Source organism: Phascolarctos cinereus, unplaced genomic scaffold, assembly GCF_003287225.1.
Source record: "Phascolarctos cinereus isolate Bilbo 61053 unplaced genomic scaffold, phaCin_HiC Scaffold_4;HRSCAF=312, whole genome shotgun sequence".
Lineage (NCBI taxonomy): Eukaryota > Metazoa > Chordata > Mammalia > Diprotodontia > Phascolarctidae > Phascolarctos > Phascolarctos cinereus.
Genome location: NW_027555847.1, coordinates 632,032,377 through 632,059,276, shown reverse-complemented (window position 1 = coordinate 632,059,276; position 26,900 = coordinate 632,032,377). Strand labels below are relative to the sequence as shown.

Below are 26,900 nucleotides of genomic sequence, written 5' to 3'. Positions count from 1 at the left end.
TTATCAGGCATAGATTGTAGGCAGAGTAAACGAAGCAAAATAGGAACAAACATCTAGCTCTTCCATCTCTCTATCATCAAATATCATCTCACCTACCCCATTTACCCTGATCGATCATCCCATCCTTTCCTTGATCTTTTTATCTCTTCCACATATATAGTATACATATGTATGTGTATATGTACATATATTTCTGGACTGACCTGTAGTTTCATTAATGTAGGGTTCTCCCAGGTAGGAACTTCCTCTACCGCGTTGATCAGCATCTTCTCTGGAATTTACAGCTTTCTGAAGTTTCTCCAGTATAACTAAAACAACAACAAAGTCTTTTTTTTTGTCATTACTTTATCATAAACTTCAACTTGTTCTAAGCAGTCACTCCTGACATCTTTCATACAGTAGCATACCATGATTTTTTTTTTACAGCCTCTGTTTCTTATTTTCATCTCTTTGTGTACGTCTTCAAAAAATGCTGGTTGGTAGGTTTCCTTTGCATCTATGTTTGTCTCTTCAAACAAACTTCTTCTTTATTCCTTATTAAAATTATCTGTCTTTGGATCTTAAGAATTTAATTCTTGAGAACTTCTCATCCTTCCTGATTTGATGACCTTTATAAAATTTTTATCCATGGAATTTTTCTGCTCTACATAACTCATTAAAGACTTTCCTCTCTGTCTGATGCTGTGGTAGATACTATGGGGGAATCAAAGAAGAAAAATGCACAAGACAAACCCTTTGCCCTTTTAAATCTAGTTGGGAAGATGGAATTAGTGTACTCCAATGTATTTGTAATTTCATCAGTATGGATTCCCTTTCCAATGATGTAGAAAATAATGTATCTATACCTACTCATACAGTGTAACTCTAAAACAAATTAGACTGTGATAAGAAAGTAGGTACAGTCAAGTGCCAAAATTTGTGCCAGAAGTCAATTTAACAAACTTATGAAGCACCTACTATGTGAAAGGACCTTTGCCAAGTACTAATAATAAAATGATAAAAGAAAACAAACAAAATCTTTGTTCTCAAGGAGTTTAAAATCTAATAAGAGAAATACAGCATATACCTAAATAATTATATAGAACATAATATGTCAAAGACAAGTGAGAGCAAAATGATCTAAGAACATTTCAGGAGGAAGATAGATCACTTTCATCTGAGAGTATCAGGGAAAATTTGCTGTGGGATGATCTACTGTCACAAAATATAGATTATGCTACTGGAAATGGAGAAGAGGAGAGATCATCAACTCTCTTACTAGTTAGTGGGAGAACAATTACTAGTTTGCTTCTGAAATAATAGAATACTTGCAGAGTTTTTTAAGGACAAAAACAAATAGTGCTGTAGTGAAAATTAATAACACATGAGCATCCTTTGATTCTACATTTGATTATGTGATTTCTGTGGTATAGTCAATGAGCTTTGAAATATCAGACAACAAGAAACTCAATACAAGATAGAAGGACAGGTTTTTTTCATAATTTTCAAAATAAGAATGTGAATGGAATTTACAGATTACAGTCTGTCAAAACTTTTGGATGTATATTAAAGGGTAGATCATAAACATCTGGAAAGGGGCAGCTAGGTGCACAGTGGATAGAGCACCAGCCCTGGAGTCGGGAGGACCTGAGTTCAAATCCATCCACAGACACTGAACTCTTACTAGCTGGGCAAGTCATTTAACCCCATTGCCTAGCCAGAAAAAAAAAATTAAAAAAAACAAAACAAAACCCTGTACACATCTGGAAAAAAAAAGTAGCAATCACTGAGTCAGCATGGTTTCATCAAACACATCATGCCAGACTAATCTTATTTCACTTGCTACCATGCTACTAAAATGGTGGAATAAGGGAATACTCTAGATATAGTTTACATAGATTTTGACAAAGCATTAAATAAAGTCTACCATGTAAAATATGTAGGCTAGACTGATAGTGTCAAACTCAGATAGAAATGAGAGTCACTAAACTATACCCTGCTAATAGCATAATGGCTTAGAAAACCATATATTAACATTATCTATGTTATATTGTATTTTCATTGTTTTTATTAAATATGTATAGATTATATTATAATTTGGTTCTGGAGACTCTCGGAAATATACAAAAGTGTTGCCAGGGACATACTTGACATGCTCCTCTAGTCCAGATAATGATAAAATTGGGTGAATTTGGAATTGATTGAGTGTCTGGATCCAAAAGTATGCATTAATATTTTAATGTCACTTGGGGAAAAAATATTTCTAGTGAGAATATCTTCTGGACCTTGTGCTAATCTACATTTTATTAATTACTTTTTTAAAAATATATAGAGGGTAGAGGAAATATAGGGAGAAATAGCTAACACAGATGTGAGTCAAGACCCCAAAATAGCTTGACAGGCTAGAACATTGTGCCAGATCCATGATATCTACTCTAATAGGGGTAAATAAAAAGTCTTACATTTGGGTTTAAAATATCAACTCCACAAATACATGATAAGGAGTTATGGGAGATAGGTCAGACATTTGTTCTTCTGAAAAGTATTTAGGGATTCTAGTAGATACATAAGATACTCCCTCTTTTACATATGAGTATTTTTGGTTGGTGGGGGGTGTAGGGTGTGTTCAGGAAGTCTAGTACCTCTGGTATGATTGCTGCTGGGTCCTTTTTAGGGCTGCTTTACACATTTGGTGTCTACCTATTCTAACTAAATCTAACCTGTTGGCTCCAAGAAGTGGTAGCACATGCAGCAGCCACATCCCAGTAAACCTTTTCAGCAGAGAAGCTAAACCAGGTTAAGGATAACTGAGGGGTCTCAAACCCATTAGTGAGTTAGGGGGGTGTCTACCCCAAGCACGTGAAGACTTCCCCTGGTGGAATGGGCAGATGAGAATAATTTGTTCCAATGGCCATGAAGGCAGCTGAAGCCGGAACTATGGAGGGCTTAGAGCTTGGTCAGAATCAAAGATGCCAAGGCCATCCACTGCATCTTGAGCCATCACCAGTCATCCTGATTCTGCCTTCCCACTGGACTGTGATGACTCTGAAGGAGAGAATGAAGCCAATGACTTTGTGCAACTCTGCCTCACTTAAATTCAATTTACACATGCACCAAAAGATATCACCCATACCATTTTACCATTTTATCTATCTCAAAGTCCTGTGGAAACAGGCAAGTGATGAAGCAGCAGGTGCGGACACACTGGGAGCTGTAGTCACAATCCCACACACAAGTGGCCCAGGCCATAGGGTCATTTTCTCACTGGAAGCAGCAGTGGGATTAGGCAGCCCCCTGGGTTTCTGAGCAGTCTTATAAAGATCACACTGCTCACCTCCTCGTGTGAGGAAGGGGATATCAAAGGGGTGTCAAAAACTGTCTGCTTACCCAACCCTCGCCTGATTACCTTGGCAGGCGGAGAATCCCACTTGGTGGTCAAAATACAAATAATGTACAAAAATATCTGCAAAGATGATTCCATTTACCATCAGCTTATGGAACGTGTGCACACTTATAGATAGCACAAAATCCAGTTGCAAGAGAACTCAACAGATATCACATCCAAAAAGCAGCCCTGAGTGAAACAAGGCTGGCAAATGAAGGCCAGCTTACTGAAGTTGGGGCTGGATACACATTTTTCTGGAGTGGCCACAGTGAAGGGGAGCACTGTGAAGCTGGTGTAGGTTTTGCAATCAGAACTAAGCTAGTCAATAAGCTTGTACGCCTACCAGGAAGAGTGAATGACAGGCTCAAGACAATACGATTGCCATTTGTAGAAAAACATTATGCCACTGTCATCAGTGCCTTCGCTTCCATCATGACGAATCCTGATGAGGTCAGAGAAAAATTCTATGAAGACCTGGAGATCCTTATCATCAGTGTGCCAAAAGAAAACAAGCTTATAATTCTGGGTTACTTTAATGCTAGAGTAGGCTCAGACTACCAGACTTGGCAGGGAATCCAAGGGAGGAATGGAGTTGGAAACAGCAACAGCAGTGGTCACTTACTGCTGAAGACTTGTGCATTTCATGACCTTCTCATCACCCACACTGTCTTCCATTTACCTAAATGCAATAAAGTTTCATGGATGCACCCTCACAGCCAACATTGGCATTTAACAGACTATGTAATTGTAAGGAGACGAGACAGACAGAATGTGAGAGTGACAAAGACAAAGTGTTGTGCAGAGTACTGGACTGATCATAGACTTGTCCTCTCCAAGCTAAATATTTGTATTCAACAAAAGTGGCATCCCTAAGGCAAAATGACTACCAGAAGAATTAATGTCAACAGATTAGAGGTCTTCTCTGTACCAGAGATGCAAACTGTGACATATATATTAGACATGGTCAATGGGCTAACTTGATCATACTTTTTTTGTTATGAGGTAGGTCTCTATTGAGTTGGCAACAATGAGACAGTAAAAAGGGATAAAGGTGTAAAAAAAAAAAAGAAAAGAAAACTATATCAGTGTAACATTCCAACAATGCACAAAAGAAAACAAAAAAGAGGTTTAGCACAAGACAGCAGAAGCAAACAGGACAATTTTCTTCATGCTTAAATTAAAATTAAATATACCTTTTAAAATTGTATTAAAGTCTTAAAATTCAATATATAATTTTAAAACAAATTGCATGTAACAAGTTAATAGTTTCATGAACAATACAAAAAAATAAAATGATAGCCCCTCTGTCCTGTGCCCTACAAAGAATACTATGTTCAGTTGTGGGTACCACATTTTAGGAAGGAAATAATTAGCTATAAAATATCTACATGAGGAGTCAGGAAACTATGACCTTGTTTTCATACACCCCCAGCTACAAGTGCCTTTTTTTTTTTTACATTTTTGAATACAGTAAAACTTTACTTTAAAATGTAAAAAAAAAAATAACATTCTTAGCTTGCTGGCAACAGGCCATATTTGACCTCTAAGCTGCAGTTTGTTGACTTCTGATCTAAATGAGGCTTAAGGACCCCAGGTTCATGTGGTATGGGGACTGATGTCAGAAATTATAGATATTTAGCCTTAAAAATGAAAGAAAATTAAGGTAGCTAACTTCAGGTATTTAGATTCCTTTTGTAGAAGAGGGATTCAGCTTATCTCTTTGGCCTTGAAGAGGTTGAGAAGAAAGAAATTCAAGCTTCATGTCAAGAAAAACTCCCAAGCAATTAGAACAATAAGCAATGAGATTCTTCAGGAGGTGGAGGGTTCTCTTCCACTTTGGAGATCTTTGAGGAAAGTCTGAAGCATCCCTTGTTGTTATGTTGTTGTGAGGATTCTGTTTCTGATGTGGATTGGACTTCTCCTCTGTGGTCTCTTCCAAATCATATTCTGTGATTCTCTGCGTAATACACAGTCTTAACCTCTTGGAACTTACAGTGTGGTAGGGACAATAAGACATGGAGATAACTATATAAGCCAAAATGTGAAGTTCCATAGAGAAATACAAATATGACACTACCTTTCCTGATTCCCCCAGGTGCTAGTGACCTTCCCTACCTCAACATTACTTAGTATTAACTTTTCCATGTACATATTTCACCTCTGTAGTATGAAACTCCCAAAGAATAGGGACTGTTCGTGTTGGTGTCTTCGTATCCCCAGGGCCTAGTTTGTGTCTTGTGCTTATCAAATCAATAAAAGAATGAACACATTAGTTGACATCTAAGTACCAGGTTTGGAGGACAGATAGAATTTGAACTAGAAATTGAGGAAGAGCGTTACAGACACGGAGGGCAGCTTGAGGCATGTGGTTTGGATGTGTTTGACAGAGGTGAGTAGTTCCAGTCTGTATAGAGTATGTGGTGCATTAAAGCAATAGTGTACAATAAGGCTAGAAAATTGGACTGGAGTCATCAGATTTTGGCATGTCAAGAAAGTAAGTTCCACTTTTCTAATTCTCATCTCTACAAAGAAAAAGGAGAACTCTGAGACTGCCTTTTTGAGGGTAGTGATTAAGGGATCATCGATATGGAAGTGGAAAGGAGTTGGAAGAATAGTTTCACTCATGTTAAAAATGTCATCAAATAGTGTCCAGTTTCTGCAGTATATCTTTTCAGTGATAGGCTAGGTCAGGAGTGGGTAATCTGTGGCCTTCTAGGTCCTTGGGTGCTGCCTTTTGATTGAGTCCAAGTTTTACAGAACAAATCCTTTTATTAAGGGGATTTGTTCTGTGAAGTTTGGATTCAGTCAAAGGGCCCCACTTGAGGACTTAGAGGGCTGTGTGTGGCCTGGAGGCCACAGCCTCCTTACTCCTGGACTAGGTTATCTATTTAGTAGGAGATCCCTGAAACCTTATTATTGACTTGAAAGAGCTTCTCTGATGTTTCACCCTGGTTTGGAAGTGACTGGGTTCTCAAAGGAAGTTCAAGTCAGGAAATTACCGGCAAGCTCTTCCAAACTGGAAAGACTTTAAGTATGACCCTGACAGCAGACTGTCTGCTGTCACAGACCGCCCTAGGTAAGGAAAGAAAAGATCAGCACTCAGAAATTGGACCCCCAGTGATGCTTTGGTTTCAACCAAAGTCACCTATGATCAAATGCAAAATTGAAATGGACTTCAGGCCTAAGTAATAACATTCCCCTTCTGTAAGAGCAAAGGAGTGGCAGAAATGGGAGGCAGAGGACCCAATAGTTTTTAGACAATCTATAGATAGTAATTAAAGTGTCTAGCCTCCTTAAATGCCATGTCACTCCCTTGCTCATCTAAGAATACAATGTTTGTCCAAAGCCCAATAATTTCAGTCAGCTAGGTGGGGTAGTAGATAAAGCACTAGACTTGGATTCAAGAAAAACTGAGTTCTGGTCTTCCTCAGACATTTACTAGCTATGTGACCTTTGACAGGTCCCTTAACCTCTCTTAGCCTCTCTTTCCTCATCTGTAAGATGATGTTAATAATAACACTGACTCTACAAAGTTATTACATGGTTCAAGTAAGATAATGTATATAACCTGCTTTGCAAACCTTAAAGCACCATATCAATGTTGGTAATAATAATAAATCTGATGAGGATGACAAGAAGGAGGATTTACCATGTTGTTGTAGGAACCGAAGCACTTCCATATTGACTCCCTAGCAACGAAACAGAACCCATGAAGAAGTTGAGGCTAAATAGAATACCTCTTAGTCCTTAGAAAGGTGATGAAGGGAATTATTGGAATTGTTTTCCACATGTATCCAAAGGCAACAAGACAAAATCATTTCATCAGATACTTGGTCAGATCACCATCGTGTCTTGTGGTATTCACAATGAACCTCAACAAACAGACCACCATGAATACAATTTGGACTTAGGCACCAACATCTGCTGGAAAGGATGAAAGGGCAGAGACCTTCCACAGGAGCCACTGAACTTAATTACCATACACATTGATATTCTATGACAGCGATATCAAACTCCAATACAAACTAAGGATGTTTGTGGCCTGCATATTGACTTTAAAAAACTCACATTAATGTTATCTATGTTTATTGTATTGTTATTTGTTAAATATTTCCCAATTACATTTTGATCTGGTTCAGCTGCCAGGCCGTATGTTTGATACCTCCCCTTTATGACATCATAAATGTGGGCATAGTGAAAGTAGGGAAATATGTATTTAAAAGGAATCAAAAAGATGTGTAAACTACATAGAAAATGAGTGCCTAAGTTGCCTGAATACTTCTTTTGAAAAAGCCGAAAGTTTCAAACAAGAAAAACACTAAACAATATTTAAATATATATGTGTACATATATATATATATATACATAAAATCAGATAGGAAATCATCATTTCCACGAGTCCTACAGATAGCTAAGGGGTGGAGTGGATAAATACTGGACCTGCCAGGAAAGCCTGATTTCAAATCTGGCCTTAGACATTTATTAGCTGTATAACCCTGAACAAATTATTTAACCTGTCTGCCTCAATTTCCTCATCTGTAAAATGGGGATAATAATAGCACCTACCTCTCAAGGTTGTTGTGAGATTCAAATAAATAATCTTTGTAAAGCACTTTGCAAAACATCATAATTCTTCAGGAACCCAAGTTTGCTATCTCAGAATCAAACTGATTCTTCCTTCTTCCCTCATCCTCCATATTCATCAATTGCCAAATCTTGTCAATGTAACCTCCACACCATCTGTCACATACACAGTATCCCAGTTTAGGTCCTTATCACATCTTGCCTAGACTATTGCTACAGCTTCCTTAATGGGGTCCCTGCTTCTAATTTTTCACTCTCTCCAATCTATTCTCCACACAATGACCAAAATAACCTTCTTAAAGCATAGGTCTTACCTGTCATTCCCTTGCTTATCCAAGAATTCCCTATACCAATGAAATCACAGGTCCAGACCCTCTCTTTACCAACAGTGCCTTGTATTTTTTCTCTTTTGGTCTGAATCTGTGATTTCATAGGTAAAGGGAACTCTCAGTATGGATATTTCCACCACAGAAGCAAATTAACAACTAGGTCCCTGAGATTTTAAGTGCCACATTCACACCACGCAACAAGTATGTATGAGAGTCAGGTCTTGAACCCAATTCCCAATGTTGGCCCCAGGGCTTAGCATGGTTCCTGGCACATAGCAAGTGCTTAATAAATTCTTATTGGCTCTCTCTCACCTTGTAAATTATGGGCACTTAAAATAGTTTGTTTATTGAAATGAATTATGAAGAGGACTTCAGAACCTACCCTCCCATGTTCCAGGTTTCCCACTGACTTAATTTTTTCAAAAATATTCTCTGCCATCCTGGGGGGTAAAGGAGGCAAGACAGTGAGAAACAAGCTTTCCTTGGTGATTTTCTATAGCAAACTACAACTATATGGTAATATTACAGACTGGGAGATATGAGGGACATAAAATTCTTGCTGTATCTGTTGATTTTTTAGGAGCACTCAACATTGTATCCTATGCCCACTTTAGGGCTTGCATATGACAGACATATGATGGCATATGATGACAGAAAGGGCTTCTTCATTCACCAGTGCCCTCAGTGGACATCCACCTTCTCTTGAAGCTCCCTAATGTGTCTCCATTATTTCACAAGGCAGCCCCTTCCACTTTTAGACAGTTCTAATGGTCAGGAAACTTTGTACCTTATAGCAAGCCAAAATCTGCCTCTCTGCAGCTTCCACACTTTGTTCATAGTTCTGCCCTCTCAGACCAAGCAGAATAAGTGGATTTTCTCTGCCAAGTGACAGCCTTTCATAATTAAAGGCAGTTATCCTGTCCTTCTCCCTAAATACCATCCTAGGTTAAGTGGCCCAGTTCTTTCAACTATTCTTCACATGATGTAATCTCGAGAACCATTTCCCATAGCAGCCCTCCTCTCGATGCTCCCCAGATCATTTGTTGGTCAGTTTCACCAGGTACCTCCATTTTAAGGAAAATGTATGGGACAGTCATGTTTGCTCCTTTATTCCTTTCCAGACTCTGATCCTTGACTCTGCCAACTTCTTTCTCTATCATCCTCCCTCTCTCACCACCCTGCCACCTCACTGTTTTACAGCTTCCTTCTGTGTGTTATCTCTATCTACTAAATTGTAAGCTCCTTGAGGGCAGGGACTGTTTATGTTTTTTTTTTCTTCTTTATTTGTATCCTCAGAACTTCAACTTAGATTCATGAAATGTAGTGTCTAGAACTGGACATAATAGTCCAGATGCTGTATGACCATGACAGAGATTCAGATGCCCTGGTTTGCACTACTAGAATACAGAGCAGACTCTTGGAGGGGAAAGCAACAATAACAACACCCTTACCCTACTACATCTTGGTGTAAGTGACTCACATGAAAATCATTCATGGTGCAAGAAAGGTTGGGGGCCTGCCCTTGGCAATGGTGGTATGTAGAGGTTTCCTCTCACCCCAAGTGAGTGCCTTCTGGCCACTGCCTGGCCCTGCCGTCTCATAAGGACAGTAGCCTCCTCCAGAATGGTCTTTCCCAATGGTACGCCCTTGCATTTGTCCTAAGCACCAGAATTACAAGTTAGGAATGTGACTATGCCTCACTTAGTGCACTTTAGAAATGAATGATGTCCATTTATCACTTTATCAACCAATAAGCATTTATTAAGTGCTTCCTATGTGTTTGGTACTGTGATAAACATTGGCGTTACAAAGACAAAAGTGAAACAAAGTAAGGTCTGGTAGTGACATGGAAGGGGAAATTTGCCCCTCTTATACTCTAGAGTGAAGCTTAGGTGGAGAGGTGTCCTTCTTCAAATATCACATTACTTTCACTATTCCATCATGGCCTGCCAGAGAAATTGACAGATCCCAGAGGGAACTTGGGGCCTTCCACCAAGGTCTTTTTGATTCTTTCTTAGCATTTGTGAACTCACTAGAATGATTACTCCCATTCACTGGCAAAAAACTCAATCCCTTCCAAAAAGACTCATGTGTAATTCTTGATAGAACAAAAGGAGCTCTGTCTCTGGAGTCAGAGGATCAAGGTTCATATTCTGCCTTAGTCATCTACTCCCTCTGTGACCATGGGCCTCAGTTTCCTCAACTTGAAGGAAAAAAAGAGAGGGATTTAGATTAGATGGCCTCTGAGGTCTCTTCCATCTCTCAGGCTATGATCCTTCCATCCTTCCATAAATTCTCCAAAGGTGGTCCACTCAAATGCACTCAAAGACTTTTATTTAGTTCTTTTAAGATCTTGAAGAGCCAGCGTAACACTTGGATAAGTCCCTCCAATAGTCTGTCAACACATTGGCCATTAGACAAAGAGAACACATGAAGAGCAAGAGTAATTCAGCTAATCAATAATTCAATTATTGATCATGAATTCTTAAGGGTTTGCACTTGTGTGTGTGTGTGTGTGTGTGTGTGTGTGTGTGTGTGTGTGTGTGTGTGTGTGTAGCCCCCTTGGCAGTATGGTGAAGCTTATGCCCCCTTCTCAGAATGATGCGTGTTGCCTACATTCATAATTGAAGGAAACCTTAAATTTCAGTTAGAGATTAGTAAAAGAAAAAATGGAATTTTTTTCCATCCAAGTTCACAGACTCCCTGAAATCTCTCCATGAACCATGGACCTCAGTTTAAGAACTCCTCCTATACTCAGCATTATATGTGACAGTAGGACAGGAAGCGATGGATTTAGAGTCAGGAGAGATCTAGCTCCCAACCCAGACTTGAACATTGGCGCCACCATTTACTAACTATGTAAAGCTGTGGATTAACCAAGTTGAGTCCTAGTTTTCTTCTCTGTAAAATAGAGTCAATAATACTTACATTACGCACCTCAAAGGGAACATGCTGTAAATCTTAAAGTCTATCTATGGATGTGTATCTGTGTCCTGTGTCCCCTTTTCCACCATGACTATGGAAATGGAGAAGGTAAGGTGGCAACAAACACATAAAATACCTATTATGTGCTAGGCATCGTGCTAAGTGCTTTACAAATATTATCTCAAGGGACTGAAGTTCAATTTATATTATTGACCATTTTATGAGTCATTCTGCCCTCCCAAAAAAATTTCGTAGGCTACGGACAACTCAGCTGGTGATGATTATGAGGCTCTTAGTACTTACCTAGGCTGGTCTTCAGATAGTAGACATAGTCTATCACAAGTTGTCCTACTTGGGAAAAAAATTCTAGCTCCTATATTCTGCTGGCATAGGCTACAAGAGCCCAAGGTCTCTTCCATGCCATAAAGAAACACTAAGGGCAGCTAGGTGGCACACTGAATAGAGCACCAGCCCTGAAGTCAGGAGGACCTGAGTTCAAATGTGGCCTCAGACCAAACACATGACACTTACTAGCTGTGTGACCCTGGGAGAGTCACTTAACCTCAATTGCCTAAAAAAAAACACACACACTAAAGGGGGATCCCATTGTAGATGCTCTCAAAAAATCTCACCCATCAGAGAAAATAGGCCAGAAGCTATTCTACAGTGTATATTAAAAATGGCCCTAAGACCTTTTGATAAGCCTTTATAAAACTATGACGGAAATCATTTCCTCCTTTCTTTTGTGTAGGCTTTCCTGAATGAAGGAAATGAAGGAAAAATTGGGAAGAGGGGAATAGTTTGGGTTTTTTATCACCTTTGAAACAAACCCAAGATTAAAAATTAGGTGGTTTTTTTTTGTTCTGTTTCAGTGAGTTATGCATAGTAATATTTCCCATAGGTAACATGCCTTTATTTATTCATATAGGTAGCTCTTGCTATCTGGTCATAATCCAAATTTCCTTTATTATTAACTAGGAGAGTTTCAAGATAAGAAGTTAGGAGTTATCTATCAATAACTTTCCTTTTTAAATCCTTCTGCCTCGTATATAGTGGGAATCCTAAAAATGCTGTTTGTGTGTATGAAATGTATGCATGATAGAGACAGGAAGACCTAGAGAGAGAGGAGAGACAGAGAGAGGGTGATAGGGAAGGGAGGAAGAAAGAGATAAAAAGAAGAGAGAGGGAATTGATATTCCTTTTTTTTTTTTTTTTGGTGAGGCAATTGGGGTTAAGTGACTTGCCCAGAGTCACACAACTAGTGACTGTTATGTAGGTGAGGCAGGATTTGAACTCAGGTCTTCCTGACTCCAAGGCCAGAGCTCTATCCACTGTGCCACTTAGCTGCCCCAGGGAATTGATATTCTTCTTTTGGTTCATACAGCCAGAGACAGCAGCCTCTTCAGGACCATGATAAAAGCATTTCCTTTAAGAGGATAATCATTCAACTCATTTTCTAAGCATGCATACCTTTAATCATTTAAAATGCAAACCTAATTCCATTGGTTTTGATTGTATTAAAATAGACCATTGTGCTTCAATGTATATTGTAATGTGCATTCTCGTACTTGAGTTTGAAGAGACCCTATTGAAGAAGACAGTCAGAAAAGGACAGTTAAGAAAAGCTTAGAGGTCCAGCAGAGGGGTTGCCAATCTATGACATGTGTGCCATGTACTATGAATGGCAAGTCAGCTGATCTCCCATAGTGAATGAACCAATTTAATTCAATTCAATAAGTATTAATGACCTAGTATGTATGAAGTCCTCTGGGTACAGTGATTAAAAAGAAATAGTCCCTGCCTTCAAAGAGTTTACATTCTACTGAAGGAGACAATACTTACGTAGATAAGTAAATACAACATATTTGGAAAATGAATGAAAAGTAATTTTGAGGAGCAGACTACTAACAGTTGCGGAAAACAGAAAAGTCCTTTTGTTAGAGGGTAACACTTGGGCTGAGACATGAAAGGAGACAGAGCTTCCAAGTGGAATAGGTGGGAAAGGAAAGCTGTCTAGTTGGGGAGGAAAGCCCACACAAAAGAAAGAAGATAGAACATCACTTGTGGAGAAAAGCAAATTAAGACAGTGTGAGCGGGATATGCAGCTGGAGTAATAAATACATTGAAACATTTGTTTTTAATTAAGTAATCAACAAGAATTTATTAAACATCTCCTATATGCCAGCTACTATGCTAAGTACTAGGTATAGAAAATTAAACTATTCTTTCCCTCAAGGAGCACTAGCTACCTGCAGTATGAGGCAGGGGACAGGGAGAGACCAGGAACTTACTTATTAGTCCCTTGAATCTGGTGGTAGAATTAGAGAAGTCTACAGAAGAGAGAAAAGAGTGAAGACCTGGAAAGCTAGAGATGGAATATCACTTGATCATGATTGTCCCCAGGGTCAATACTTTGTATAGCTATAAACACACAGGCCTTTGATAGAATGTTATTAGCCTGTAAAGTGAATGGTTACACAAAACCTATTCATTGAGGTATGTTAAGCTAGCAAGCTATCAGTTTAAAAAAATGCACTGAACCAAGAGTTCTAGTCCTAGCTCCAGTACTAGCTGATTATTTTGACCCTGGCCAAGTCATCTGGTCTCTTTGGACCTTAATTTCCTCAGCTATAAAATGAGAGGGTTCTACCTTGATAACGTCTAAAGACCCTTCCAGCCCTGACACTCTGAATGACTAAATAAATGGAATTTACAAGTTACTTTGACTTTTTTAGACAGAAAGTATATATTGTTACTGTTATTTAGCATACATATGGTAGTTCTGAGAGGTTATGAACACAGAAGAAAGGAGAGGTCCTGTTAAGAAAGGAGTTCTAATACTGAAGATCACTGAGAGACCATTAAGCAGGCAGCAAGGTGTTAGTAGAAAAATGACCAGGGTGTGAGTCAAAGGACTTGGGTTCAAATTCTGCCTCATCTGTATAGCTTTGGGAAAGTAACATTCTTTCTGGACTTCAGTGTTCCCATCTGTAACATGAAGGGCTTAGACTGTCAGTCCATCAGTCAACAAGCATTTATTAAGTGCACTATGTGATAATTACTGCTAAATTGATGTTACAAAGAAAAGCAAAAAAAAAAAACCAGCCTCTGCATTCAAGGAGCTTATAGTCTAATGGAAGAAATAACATGCAAGCAACCATGTACAAAAAGAATAATCTCAAGTGGACCAGGAAAGGCTTCTTACAGAAGGTAGGACTTTAGCTAAAACTTGAAGAAAGCCAGGGAATCCAGGAGGTGAAGACAAAGAGGGAGAGAGTCCCAGGCATGAGAGACAGCCAGTGAAAACGTTTGGAGCCAAGAGATGAGTGCTCTCTAATGTCTTTCCCGGTTCTCATTCCTAAGAACATGTGACTAGATTATGTCTAAGGGTCTCTCCAGTTCTAACATTCTGATTTGGAAAACGAGATTTAATTAAGAGGATTGTAATTAAGTTTTCCAAAGGAAAAAATGGAGAAACCCATCACAGTGGCTCTACTTTCATGGAACACCAACACCTGAGCAAAGTGTAAAAACGCCAAGAGTCAGTTCCTGCCAGTATCTGCCCAGATGAAGGCAGGAAACAAATCCTGCAGATGATGGAATTGCAAAATGTGCCCAAAGAGCTTTCCATCTCTCATCACCCCGACCCACCTAGGGAAGCAGATTTCGTTGAGGGCTCTCAAACATCTGTAGGCACAATTATATGGCTGGGATTTTCCTCTGGTGAAATCCATGCTGCTACTTGTGACAAAAATAGAGAGGCCCAGAGTTGGCACGGAGTTTGGATTTGAACATCTGAGTAGTTGGAGGCTGACACTGCATTGTAAGCCCCACATTTTGGGGCAGAGGGCATCTCTCCAGCTCCTGTAGCTAAGACATCAAGATAATCATCCCAGAAAAATGTTACCTTGGCAGCAGTTGCCTAGTAAGATGAGCAAATGAGAAGATGAGAGGGGAAAATGAACAGAAGCAATAAATCTAAACACATATTTACTTTTCATAGCAAAATATACATGGGGACAATATTCTCAACTTAAATATTACCCATGTCTGTTTTCCACTAGTAGCTTTTTCTTGAATGAAAACTAAATGCAAAATGTTTGAGCCTCAGGCAGGGTAAATATCTCATGAGGTAGCTGGTAGTGCCCAGCCAAAAAGAGTTGACTAACGTTAAATCACTCAGTGTTCTGTTCTTCTTTGCAGGATGATGCCAATGGTCATTCAATTTTCTCTCCTGATCATGCTGCACTCGGCCCTTGTTCTTATCACCACAGCAGAAGATTATAAGTGTTTACCACTCGTGCTGCGGAAAACTTGCTGTTGGATTAATGAAACCTATCTGGCCCGAAATGTTATCATCTTTGCCTCCATCTTGATTAATTTCCTTGGTGCCATTTTAAATATTGTAAGCATCTCTAAGCATTGGAAACCGAGCTAATTTATAGCCTGAGAAAGTTTCCAGATTCTACAGATTTCTCTCTACTTTCACCAAAAAAAGGCTAATGGTCATGTTCCTGAACTACACACCTACCTTAGGGAGGGAGGGACATAGTATAAAGGAAGTTACGCACTGAGGTCCTGTTCAATTTGCTGCCCCTGAAATGGTACTAGTCATTTCTTATAGGTTACCACCTATCCATTACCTTTGCATCCAAAGAGACTATCCTTTGGGTACCACTGCTAGCCAATCAGTTTATATTATATATGACTTCCCAAGAATCAATATCAAAAGGGAATGCACTCCATCCTAAATAACCTAAATTCATCACTATCTTTGGAATATTTGTCATTTCTGTGTCAACTTGATATATTGGATTTTAAGAATTTTACTAATCCTGACCAGGATAAAAGCATTGTAATTTTCCATTAATATTTTGTACAAACAGATGTTGTAGGTTTACTGGGCCAGATTTTAGGCCCTAGGTGGGAAGTTGGTGCTTTGAGTGGCTATTTAGACCACTCTCATGCCATTGAAAAGAATCATAGAACTTTTAGAGTTGGAAGGTGCTTCAAAGTTCATCTGATACAAGCTTTTCCTGATGGTGTGATGCACTTAATATTCTCGACATGTGGTAATCTAACCTTGGGTTGGACACCTCCAGTGTGAGGAGCTCACTAGGCAAGTTCATTTTCCCTACTTATAAACTGAGGAGATTATATTAGAACTGGTGATCTTTCTCACCAGCTCTAAAGTTCTGTGACCTTGAGACAAGTCACTCCATTTTCACATAGTTCTAATTCTTGGGAAGCTCTTCCCATGAGTTGATCTATAGCCTGCCTCCCCCTGCCATTTTTGATTCTCATCTCTGGCACCAAAAATAGTCAGTTTAAACCCTACTTCCCTATATCTTGGAAGATATCATCACCGACAGTTGGAAGGGACCATCACATAAGCCATCTAATCCACCCCCCTATTTGGAAAAGAATCCTTCCTAAAATATAAATAAGTGCATCTAGCCTTAGTCTGAAGACTTTCCAGTCTCTTTCAACAAAGTACTAAGGCTTAGTCTCTTCCAGCTCTCACATCTTATGTTCTTACATTCTATAGTCTAAAGTTCCCTCCCTCTCTGATAGTCTATTATGCTATGTTTTTAGCACTTTCTATGCTAAGATCCATCCAAATTCTCTTTTACATTCAGTATTGTAAATACTCCAAGATGCTTTATAGCTCTGTTTGTCTATTATAGTCTATATTTTAACATGATATGTTCTAAGGGCCCCTCCAACATGATGGTCTCTATTCTACCATTCTATATTCCAAGGTCCCTTCTAGCTCTAACCTTCTGTGGTCTGTGTGATAATATTTACCTATCCTGACATTCTGCGGTCCTATGATTCTTTAAATGGCCATGGTTCCAGCAGAGACTGTGGCCAAACATCTGGTCTCTCCTAGAGTATTAATTTAAGAGCAGCTAATAGCACCCTGTGTAGTCTCAATCTTGCTTACTGACTTAGCGTTCCTATTTTTGTTTGTTTGTTTTTATCCCCAGCTGTGGTGTGATTTTGACAAGTCAATACCCTTGAAGAACCAGACTTCCAATTCCTCGGCTGTGTTTACAGATATCTGCTCGTACCCAGAGGTATATATAAGCTCCCTTTGGCAAATCTTAGGCATAGTTAATGCAACATGACTCTCTTTTTAAATGAGCACATTTGGTGGACATGCCTCCAGGAAACAAGCCAGTAAGTCTCTCTTACTAAAAAAGCAGAGCTAAATTTAAACTGAGGGAGAAAGAGGAAAGATAGAGAAGGGTCATTATAATCACATGGCCACAGGAAAATCCCACTATGAAGAAAAACTCTGGCAGATTCATTAGAAACATTGTTCACCTAATGGCAGTGACTGTTGGAGCCACTAGGGACATTGGGAGCCAAATAATCATCCCCTTTCATTTCACAGAATGGGAAACTGAGATCGAGAGAGGTGAAATGTACACATATATACAAAATTCTGTATAATTACAAAAAACCTTTCCCCTATTAATAATTCACATTAATATAGAGTTCCAAGGTTAGTTAAGTACTTCTCACAGCAATATTATGAGCTAGGTACAATTGATAGGGTGGGAATTCAACTCAGGAAGGCTTTAATTCTAATTGTGCCTCAGACACTTACTACTTCTATGATTTGGGCAGGTCACTTTTGACTTCTTTCAGCCTCAGTTTCTTCATATGTAAAAAGGGTGTAATAATAGCATCTACTTCACAAGGTTATTGTGAGGAAGTAATGAGATAAAATATGTAGAGCACTTTGTCAGTCTCCAAGCACTACACAAATGCTATCTATTTGTGTTGGTATGCCTATGCTCATTTTGTAGGTGAGAAAACTGAGATTCTGACTAACTGTGACTTACCCAGGGTCACATTCTCAGTAATGGTGGCAGGCCTGATGTAAGGCACAGTGAGAAAGCAGCAGAATATATCCTGGGAATACAGAGTAATCACATTTGACTGGCTTGTGGAGGAGACAGCTAGGACTAGCTAGGATAAGACTAGAAATCACAACTTTGGAGTTATATTTTTGTGTTTGTTTTGCTCTCAAATATTGGTGAACTGCTACATCACATGTGTTTTAGGGAGAATCAGGAGCCAGTGTAGAGTAGAAGAATTAAGAGGAAAAGGTTCCCATAGGATCACTCTCAGATGCCCAGGGATTCTATGGATATTGGAATAACCCAACAGCTGGCCATAGTGATACCTGCCTATTATCTCTGCTACTGGAAAGCTGAGACTGGTAGATTGCTTAAATTCAAGAATTCTAAGCTGCAGTGGGGCTAAAGCCTATTGAGTATCCACACTAAGGCTGTCATCTATGGGGTAAAGCTTTGTTTGTGGGTATAGTCACTGGAATGCTAAGGAGAGGCAAACTGGCTCAGGGGAAAAAATGGGGAAAATCAAGACTTCCACACCAATCATTAGGGAATTGTGCCTGTGAATGACCATTTCACTTTCAGCCAAGGCAAGACAGGGAGATCCCACCTCCAAAGGGGTAGAGGGAAGGAATAGGCCAATGGGGAGATATTTGGCCAAAGTACCTACATTCTAGGGCCTAGAATGGTCATATGATACTTCAGCCAACCTCCTCAGAGAGATTTTGAAGGCTCTCCAAGACTTCTTGGAAGCAAAGACTTGCAAGCCTATAGAACATGCTGTGACACAGGTATCCCATAGAGCAGACCAAACAACTTGTAAACTTCTTGAGGCCACAGATAGGTTAGATAAGAGACAGACTGACAGTTGGTTGTGATGGGTCATATGACAAACAGGAGAATGCAAAGTGGCAACCCTACATTTTTCACGCCTCTACCCAAAATCCTTGGGCAGGTCATGTTGTGAAGGCCTACCATGGAGGGTCCACTTGAGACCCAAAGATGTATGTCTGAGAGGGGAGGAGGGAATTCACACACACACACACACACACACACACACACACACACACACATATATATATATATATGATATGTATGCATATTGTGTGTGTGTGTGTGTGTGTGTGTGTGTGTGTATACATAGGAGTCAACATATATATGTTGCAGGAGAAGGATGGGGGTTAGGTTGAATGAGCCACCACAGAAATTCCCCAGAGGATCCCAGAGATAAAAGAGATCTTAGAAGTCATATTGTCCAATCCTTCATTTTAGAGAAGAGGAAAAGGAGACTCTGATAGATGGGGTGAACTTTCTGAAGGCATACAGCTATCTAGTACTCTGCAGAAAGGTCCCACTACTACCCCTTTTTTTGTGAATTACCCCAAACCAGAAATTGGTAGAGAGCAGAAAACACTTCCCCCTCCAGTAGCAACATCAGGAGAGCTGTGTAATAGCTGGGAGTAGTTCATAAGGAGGCTCACTGTTGTTCTGGCTATATCACTGTAAGAAAAGGAAAGGAGATGGCTTAGGGACAGCTATTCATCATTTCTATTCTATTGACAGTCACCAAACTCCTGGCTCAATTATAATCCCTCTGCCCTCTACTGTCAATTTCATAGCTATCCTCTCCACATAAAAATGATTAATCAATGTAGAATGAATGAATGGACAAAGAATTAGGGCTAGAGGGCTATTTTTAACATCCAAAAGAAATAAAAATGGATAATCTCCTGCTAAACATAATGAGTTTCAGGTTTCCTTTGATTTCCCATTGTTGGAAGGGGGGGGGAGAGAGAGAGATAAGAGTAAGTAGATATAGATAGATAGGTAGATAGGTAGATAGGTAGATAGATAGATAGATAGATAGATAGATAGATAGATAGATAGATAGATAGATAGATAGATGGATGGATGGATAGATGGATAGATTTCAGTGGCTTTCTTTGCCTCGTAGCTTGGTTTTCACAGAAGCCTTTGCTCTCATGCATATCCAAATGATACTGCATAGTGGTCTTGACTTGCCTGTTCTGTTTCTGGATTAAAATGAGCTCATTAATTGTTCTAATCTGTATTCTCAGAGGAATAGTAAGGGATAATAGTGGAAAGATATGGAAGATTGAGGAAGACCTAAAGTCAGGGCTTCATTATTGACTGAATGTGTGACCTAAGGTAAAACACTTTAACTTTGTAAACCACTGTTTATTCATCTATAAAATGAGAATTATAATACTTGCAATACCCAGTGACCAAAATAGGAACAGTGGATAGAAGTTGCCAAGTGGCAAACTTAAGCTTGATAGAAGGGAATTCTTCCTTCTAGTTAGAGCTATCCCAAAGTAGATTGGGCTCCCTCAGAAGATAGTGGGCTTCACCTCACCAGAGGTCTTCAAGCAGAGGTTAGATGAATGTAGAATCAGAATTACAGAATCACAAAACCTCACAGTTGCAGTGGATTTTAGCAGCTGTCAAGTGCAACTCATACTCAAAAGAAATACTAACAAGTGGTCATCCAATCCCCGTTTGAAGTCATTTAATGAAGAGGAACTCTTTACCTCCAGAGGTAGTCCATTCCATTTTGGGCCAGCTTAATTGTTAAGAGATCTTTCTTGCCTTTAAGTCTGAATTTGCTTCTTTGCAACTCCTACTCATTGCTTTCAGGGAGTAAACAGAACACATCTAATCCTATCCCTATACAACAGTCCTTCAGATATTTGAAGACAGTTATCATCTCTGCCATGTCTTTTCTTTGCCAAGCTAAGTACATATACATGTCCACTTCCTTCTACCAGTTTTCATAGGATGTGGATTCAAGGTCATTCAACATCCTGGTTGCTCTACTCTGTATACTCTCCAGCATTATCAATATTCGCCTCAAATTGTCACACCCCTAGAATACAATACTCCACATGTGGTCTGACCTGGGCAGAGAACAGATGCATTCATACTTCCTTAGCTCTGTTTGACTCCAAGCATGAGTCATATCCGATGGCCAATCACGTAGCCTCAGGGTATCAAAATCAGACTCAATATTAACCAGGTGGAGAAATTTCATTTCAGAGAAGAAATAGCACAATGGAGAAACTGAGTCAAGAAGGTCCTACCTTAGGCATGCCAGGTCTCAACTTTTATCATGGCTAGACACCCACCTGTAATAGTTCTTAGACTGCAGCACATGTCATTTTCCACTTTTGGCTTCATGACAATTGGGACAACCATCCCTGTAATCAAAATTCAAAACAATAGCAAATTATGGTCCGAAGAATTTTTACCTCAAGAAACAAAATTTCACTGATCACAACTTAGGGCTTGAATACTATCAACTTTTTATGTTTCCCTGATAGGTAACATTTAATTTATCCTTTACTTATAAATTAAAACTAACCACATTCTGGTTTTCAGATATATAGCAATACCTAATAGCTGACTCATATTAATGTTTTGAAGTTACATCTTTAAGCCACTCTATATATTTTCATAATTTTTATAAGTGATAGTCAAAAATTGTCAAATGAAGACTCAACTATTATTGTAAAATTATTATCTGTTTTAAAACAAATAAACCCCATTAAATATTTAATAATTCACAAATATCTATATTTGTTACATTCCTTTAAAAGCTCAATTCATAATCTGACAGTATCCAGATAAAAAAATAAAGTATTTTTTCTAACAGAATTTCTGACACAGTGGCCTTCCTTCATTATACTAAAACAATAGATCTACTGATCATCCAGGATGAGGGTGGGGATTATCTAGATCCTATTTACTCTCAAAACTTTTATAGCATTAAGTTCTTATTTTTCCTTAAGATAAATTCTACAGAGTGGTAGCCCAGAACTCATAGTGAATAGTGTGCTTAACTTGGAATCATAAAGCCTTGAATTCAAATTCAGTCTCCAACATTTGCTAGTCCTATGATCCTTGCAAAGTCATTTTATTTCTATTCAGGAAAATCCCTGGAATTTATCTACTGCATAAGAAATTGGTTGTGATCTGCTTTGGTAGACGGAATTCACACAGTAGGAATGCATAGACACATCATGAACCCAAGAAATATGGGCCTTTTCTGTAGTACTGTTGGATGTGGAATATCTTACGAAGAATTAGAATTACTCATTTGCATAATGACTTACATTTCATATAGCGTTCATTCATTCTGAGTTTAGTACTAAGAAGAAATACTGGATAATAACTTGCAGTGGTGGGGGTGAAGGTGGGGGTGGGGAAGGATTTTACCTATGTGGGAGAACTGAACATGGCAATAGGGATGGAGCTAGTGTATAGCAAAAGGTTGAGGGTAAACAGGGAGGGAAAATAGAGCTTCTAGAAGATACAAAAGAGAATGGAATCAATGACACAAGTGGATGAGTATACTTTACCAAGGTGATAGACATGCCACATCTATTTCTTCATGTAGACCAAAAAAGGAGGGGATTAGTGATGAGGCAGAAAAATTTCAGGGCCAAAGGAAAGAGCATGAGAGAGATCATTGCCTCATTCTTCCCTGTATAATGGTGAGTGAGGTCATCTGTTGAGAGTCAAGAGGATTGGTATCAAGGACTTGAGGAGAGATGAGGTTTTGACGAAGCTATTGTAGGATTCATAATAGGAAATTGAATAAAAGGTCCATAAAGGACCAGTTAAAATTACATAAGATTAAGTTTTAATGAATGAGTCTCCATGGCTTTGTAACTTGGAGAGATGGAGAGGGGGAAGGGGAAGAGAGAGAGAGAGAGAGAGAGAGAGAGAGAGAGGAGAGAGAGAGAGAGAGAGAGAGAGAGAGAGAGAGAGAGAAGGCAGATGGTGGAACTATTCAGATTTGAAAATTGATGGAAGGCAAAGAGTATAAGAACAATTGGGAAAGGGAGTCAAGGTTAAGTGAACTACCTAGTCATACTTGCTAATCACATAGGTAAGACTATGAAAGTGTGATTGACTAAGGAAATAAGGAGGAATTGTCCAACTAGAAGCTGTAAGTAAGGATGAAGACCACATAGGAGCTGCTCTGGGCATCCAGAAGCAATGATAATAGAAGAATTGACAATGTAAAAAATAGTATGATCTGAGAAAGAAACTACAGAAGTCAAGATACTGGGGTTAGAATAGTGTAAGGTAACAGTGAGGGCCAAACTTCAATGCAGAAATCATGGAAATTGGGAAGACTAATAGCAAGTTGTTCAATGAGACATCGGTGCAAATATTGAAATCATGATGGATGAGGTCAGGGGTTGGAGTAGAGAGGAATATTGTGAGTCAGTTCCTGAACTCATTAATAAAGGAGTGAAAGCCACCTAGAGTTGGCAGGTGACAGAAACAAGGATCTTGATAGGAAGAAGTAATCTAATTAGGAGTTCCACTTTGAATTCCAGGGTTCTGATCCCAGCTTGGCCAGTATCTATGGATAACCTTGAGCAAATCACTATACCTTATTGTGTCTCAATTATCTTATTTCTAAAATGACAGGCATGGATTAGATTTTCTCTAAAGTAGTGTTTAACTCTGAAATTCTATAATTTTATGATCCTAAGCATGTCCAGAATATAGGGGTTGGTCTTTGAGAAAGCAGAAGACAAGAAAGACAGAGATGCAAAAAGGTAGAACCTAAAAGGACCAACTTGTAAAGGATATACACCACCAATTTATTAGACAAGTTTGAATTTCATACAGAAGACACTGCAAACCTCATGTGGTCTCCATAAGGAGATTAGTCATTTATGACATTTTACAATTATAGATCAACCCTGAATATTCTTCTTCATAAGACTACTGAATTTGATAATCTCTTCTGTCTCTAGTATTTCGTCTTCACGGGTGTGTTGGCCATGGTGACCTGTGCAGTTTTCCTCCGACTTAACTCTGTCCTGAAGCTGGCTGTGTTGCTGATTATGATTGCGATCTATTCTCTACTGATGGAGACCATTTATGCTTCCCTCTTTCTGCACTATGACAACTTTAATCACAATGGAGAGTAAGTGCCCACTGTCACATGTTTTCTTAATGCTCTTTCTGTTGAGCTGGCTGGACTTTTGAAGGTAGTGCCTGAATATGCCCTATGCCAACCTAGCACAGTACTGGGCATACAGTCAAGAGTGTGCAGTAAATGTTTTCTAATTAGTCATGTGAAAGATAGTAGATGGAAAAAGAGAGTCACATTCTGCATTTGATGTTTTATGAGTAGACTACTAGCAGTGACACACAATAGCAAGAGAAGTTGGGCAGCTACATTCTATGGAGCACAGGAAGTAGGAAGCAGTGTGGTTGGATAAGAAAGGAATACAGTGGATTAGGACACCTAAGGTGGTCTGGAGATAGAAATAATTACAAGTAGTTATTAGCAGGTTGATTCTGCTGTGATTTGAGACTGGCTATCAGAGTGCTGAGGAAATTACATCATTTAGGTGCTGTGCAGTAGCAAAAGTTGAGACTTACCCAAGGCGTTAGCATGTAAACATAATACACAGTGGTACAAAGTTTCCATGTGCATATGTTCTTGATTTGGCAAGATCAGAACTCTAGGCAGTTTGTCCTATGTTTTTATATCTTCTGAAGCAAAGGAGTTCTAAGAAACTTGTGGTCGTCTCTGTCTTTGAACTGTAGGAGTAGCTGAGTTGAAGATCTTGAGTCACTTGATTATAGTGGAATGCCAGTAAAGATTTGCCCAAGGATTTTCTGCATAGTGCACGCCTGAGTTACCTTGCTGGGAATCTTCTTTTCTTTACAGCAATGAGATGCATCTCTACTAGATTTCATGGACAAATTTAAGTGTGAAATTTAGCAATAACGTGGTACACTTGCACTTTCTTACTACATAAGGTTCTAGTGTCCTCCCTTCAATAAAGTCTTAACAAAACTGGAGAATATCTAAAGAAAAGCAACTTTGGATCTAATGAGATCCCAAAAGGGAAACAATCTCCAGACTGGTGTCCAAGCTGAACAGATGAAGGCTGAGGAGATATCTGTGCTATAGAGGAAAGAATGCTGAACTTTGATTCAGAAGATCTGAGTTCAAGTCCTGACTCTGACACTGGCTGGAAGTATAGCCATCAGCAAATCACCTATTTTCTGAGCCTCAATTTCTCCGTTTCTAAAGTGGGAAATGTATTAGTTATACTACTTAACTCATAGAGTTGTTTGAGTATAACTCTTCACTCAATACGCTAAACTTTGGCCTGCAAAGACTGCATTTCATTTAGAAGAAAATCCAAAATAATATCTCTTAGGCAGGGTTGCATAGTGAATAGTGAGCTGGCCTTGAAGCCACGAAAAACTGAGTTCAACTACCACTTTTAACACATACTGTCTAGCCAAAGGTCAAGCTACTTGACATTTCAGCGCTCTATGCAATTCTCTAAGAATCATAATGAATTGCAGAAAATGAGAGGGAATATTCTTTGGTAGAAGGCATTTCCTCATCTGGGAGTCCCCTAACAAATTCACAGGTCCATTCAGAATGTATCACGTGTTATGTAGAATGGACCCCACGTACCATCTAAGCACTCAAGGTAGATATGTATACTAGGTATAGAACAACTTTTATTTCACAGAAATACACCATCTTAATTATATCATTTCTCTCTAAGGTCCCTGCCAGCTTTAACAAGCTAAGAAAAATACAGAAGATGTAAAGGTCTCAAAGTAACCCATAAATAACAATGCAATTATTTTCCCTCTTCAGTGAGTCCCATCTTTCCTCAGTGCTCTATGGTCGTCTAGATTTATGAAATCATTCTGTAATTTAAACTGTCCTAGGAAGAGAAATGAACCTAGTGTTACTAAAGAGACAAACTAGTAGCCTTCCAATGAAACCATCGGTCACCCCAAAAGGCCATAAAGACCTTCAACATTAGTATCTTACTCTGGGAATTAAATTGGACCCAGAACATAAATGGGCTTGAGTTTGTTACAGAAACAACTCCCTTCCTAATGCACCCAAACGCTACAAATAAGTTGAAGTAACAGTGGAGAAAAACATCCAGGCCTCTTGCTACCCGTATTATAGTTTTATTTCGTTTTTATTCCTGCAGCTTCAGGAGCCATGTGCATAATCTGATTCTCTTTCTGCCTAGAGGGTGGCTAAACTCACAAACTCCTCCATAGGATTCTAGGATCACAGATTTAGAGCAGGGACCTTTAGTGGTTCCATTTAATTCACTCAATTACAGATGAAGAAACTGTGGAACTTCCTAGCTGCATAATTCTCCTTAGTCACTTAATCTCTCTGAACCTCAAGGTAATAATATTTTGGTTGTCCTCTTCACAGGGTCATATTTACAAGCTATCAGAGAATAATGCATGTAAAACGCTATGTAACACTTAAAACATAGCAATGTCAGATAAGTAGTGTAGCATAATGTAGCCCATCTCAGAGTCAGGAAGATGAGGGTTCCACCCTTTCTCTGGCACACTGGCTATATGACCCTGGGCAAGTCAATTGACCTCTCACTCCTCTGGTAACTCTGTAGAACATTAAATTGCAAAGCAGATGCCAAAATGCATTGGTGGAGGGATTTTTTTTACTAGAGCTCCCTACACCAATGAAATCACAGGTCTGGGACAAAACTAAAATTATTATTAATCCTTTTCAAACTTCGTTCATTCTCAACATAGCCCTTTACAATTCAGAGCTGGCTTCACATCACAGTGAGGCATCATAGCAAGACCTTTATGGAAGCATAACAGTAATGATAACAATAATGATGTTCATAAGGCATAAATGGCTTTAATTGTGCATGAATATGCTCTTGTTCACCAAATCACCAAATAGGAGAACTGGAAGATAACCTTTGAGATTTAAAGAGGAACTTTTGGGACAAGTAACAGGAATTACTT

At 39.0% G+C, this 26,900-nt stretch overlaps 1 protein-coding gene across 1 annotated transcript in view; it reads left to right on the top strand.

Annotated features, from left to right (window-relative positions):
* The window catches only part of ADCY8 (adenylate cyclase 8), a 361,487-nt gene that overhangs the window by 256,739 nt on the left and 77,848 nt on the right, over window positions 1-26,900 (top strand). Inside the window, 3 exon segments of the mRNA XM_020997906.2 lie at window positions 15,406-15,607; window positions 17,193-17,282; window positions 23,867-24,039. Of these exon segments, the coding sequence (XP_020853565.1) occupies window positions 15,406-15,607; window positions 17,193-17,282; window positions 23,867-24,039 (465 nt within the window).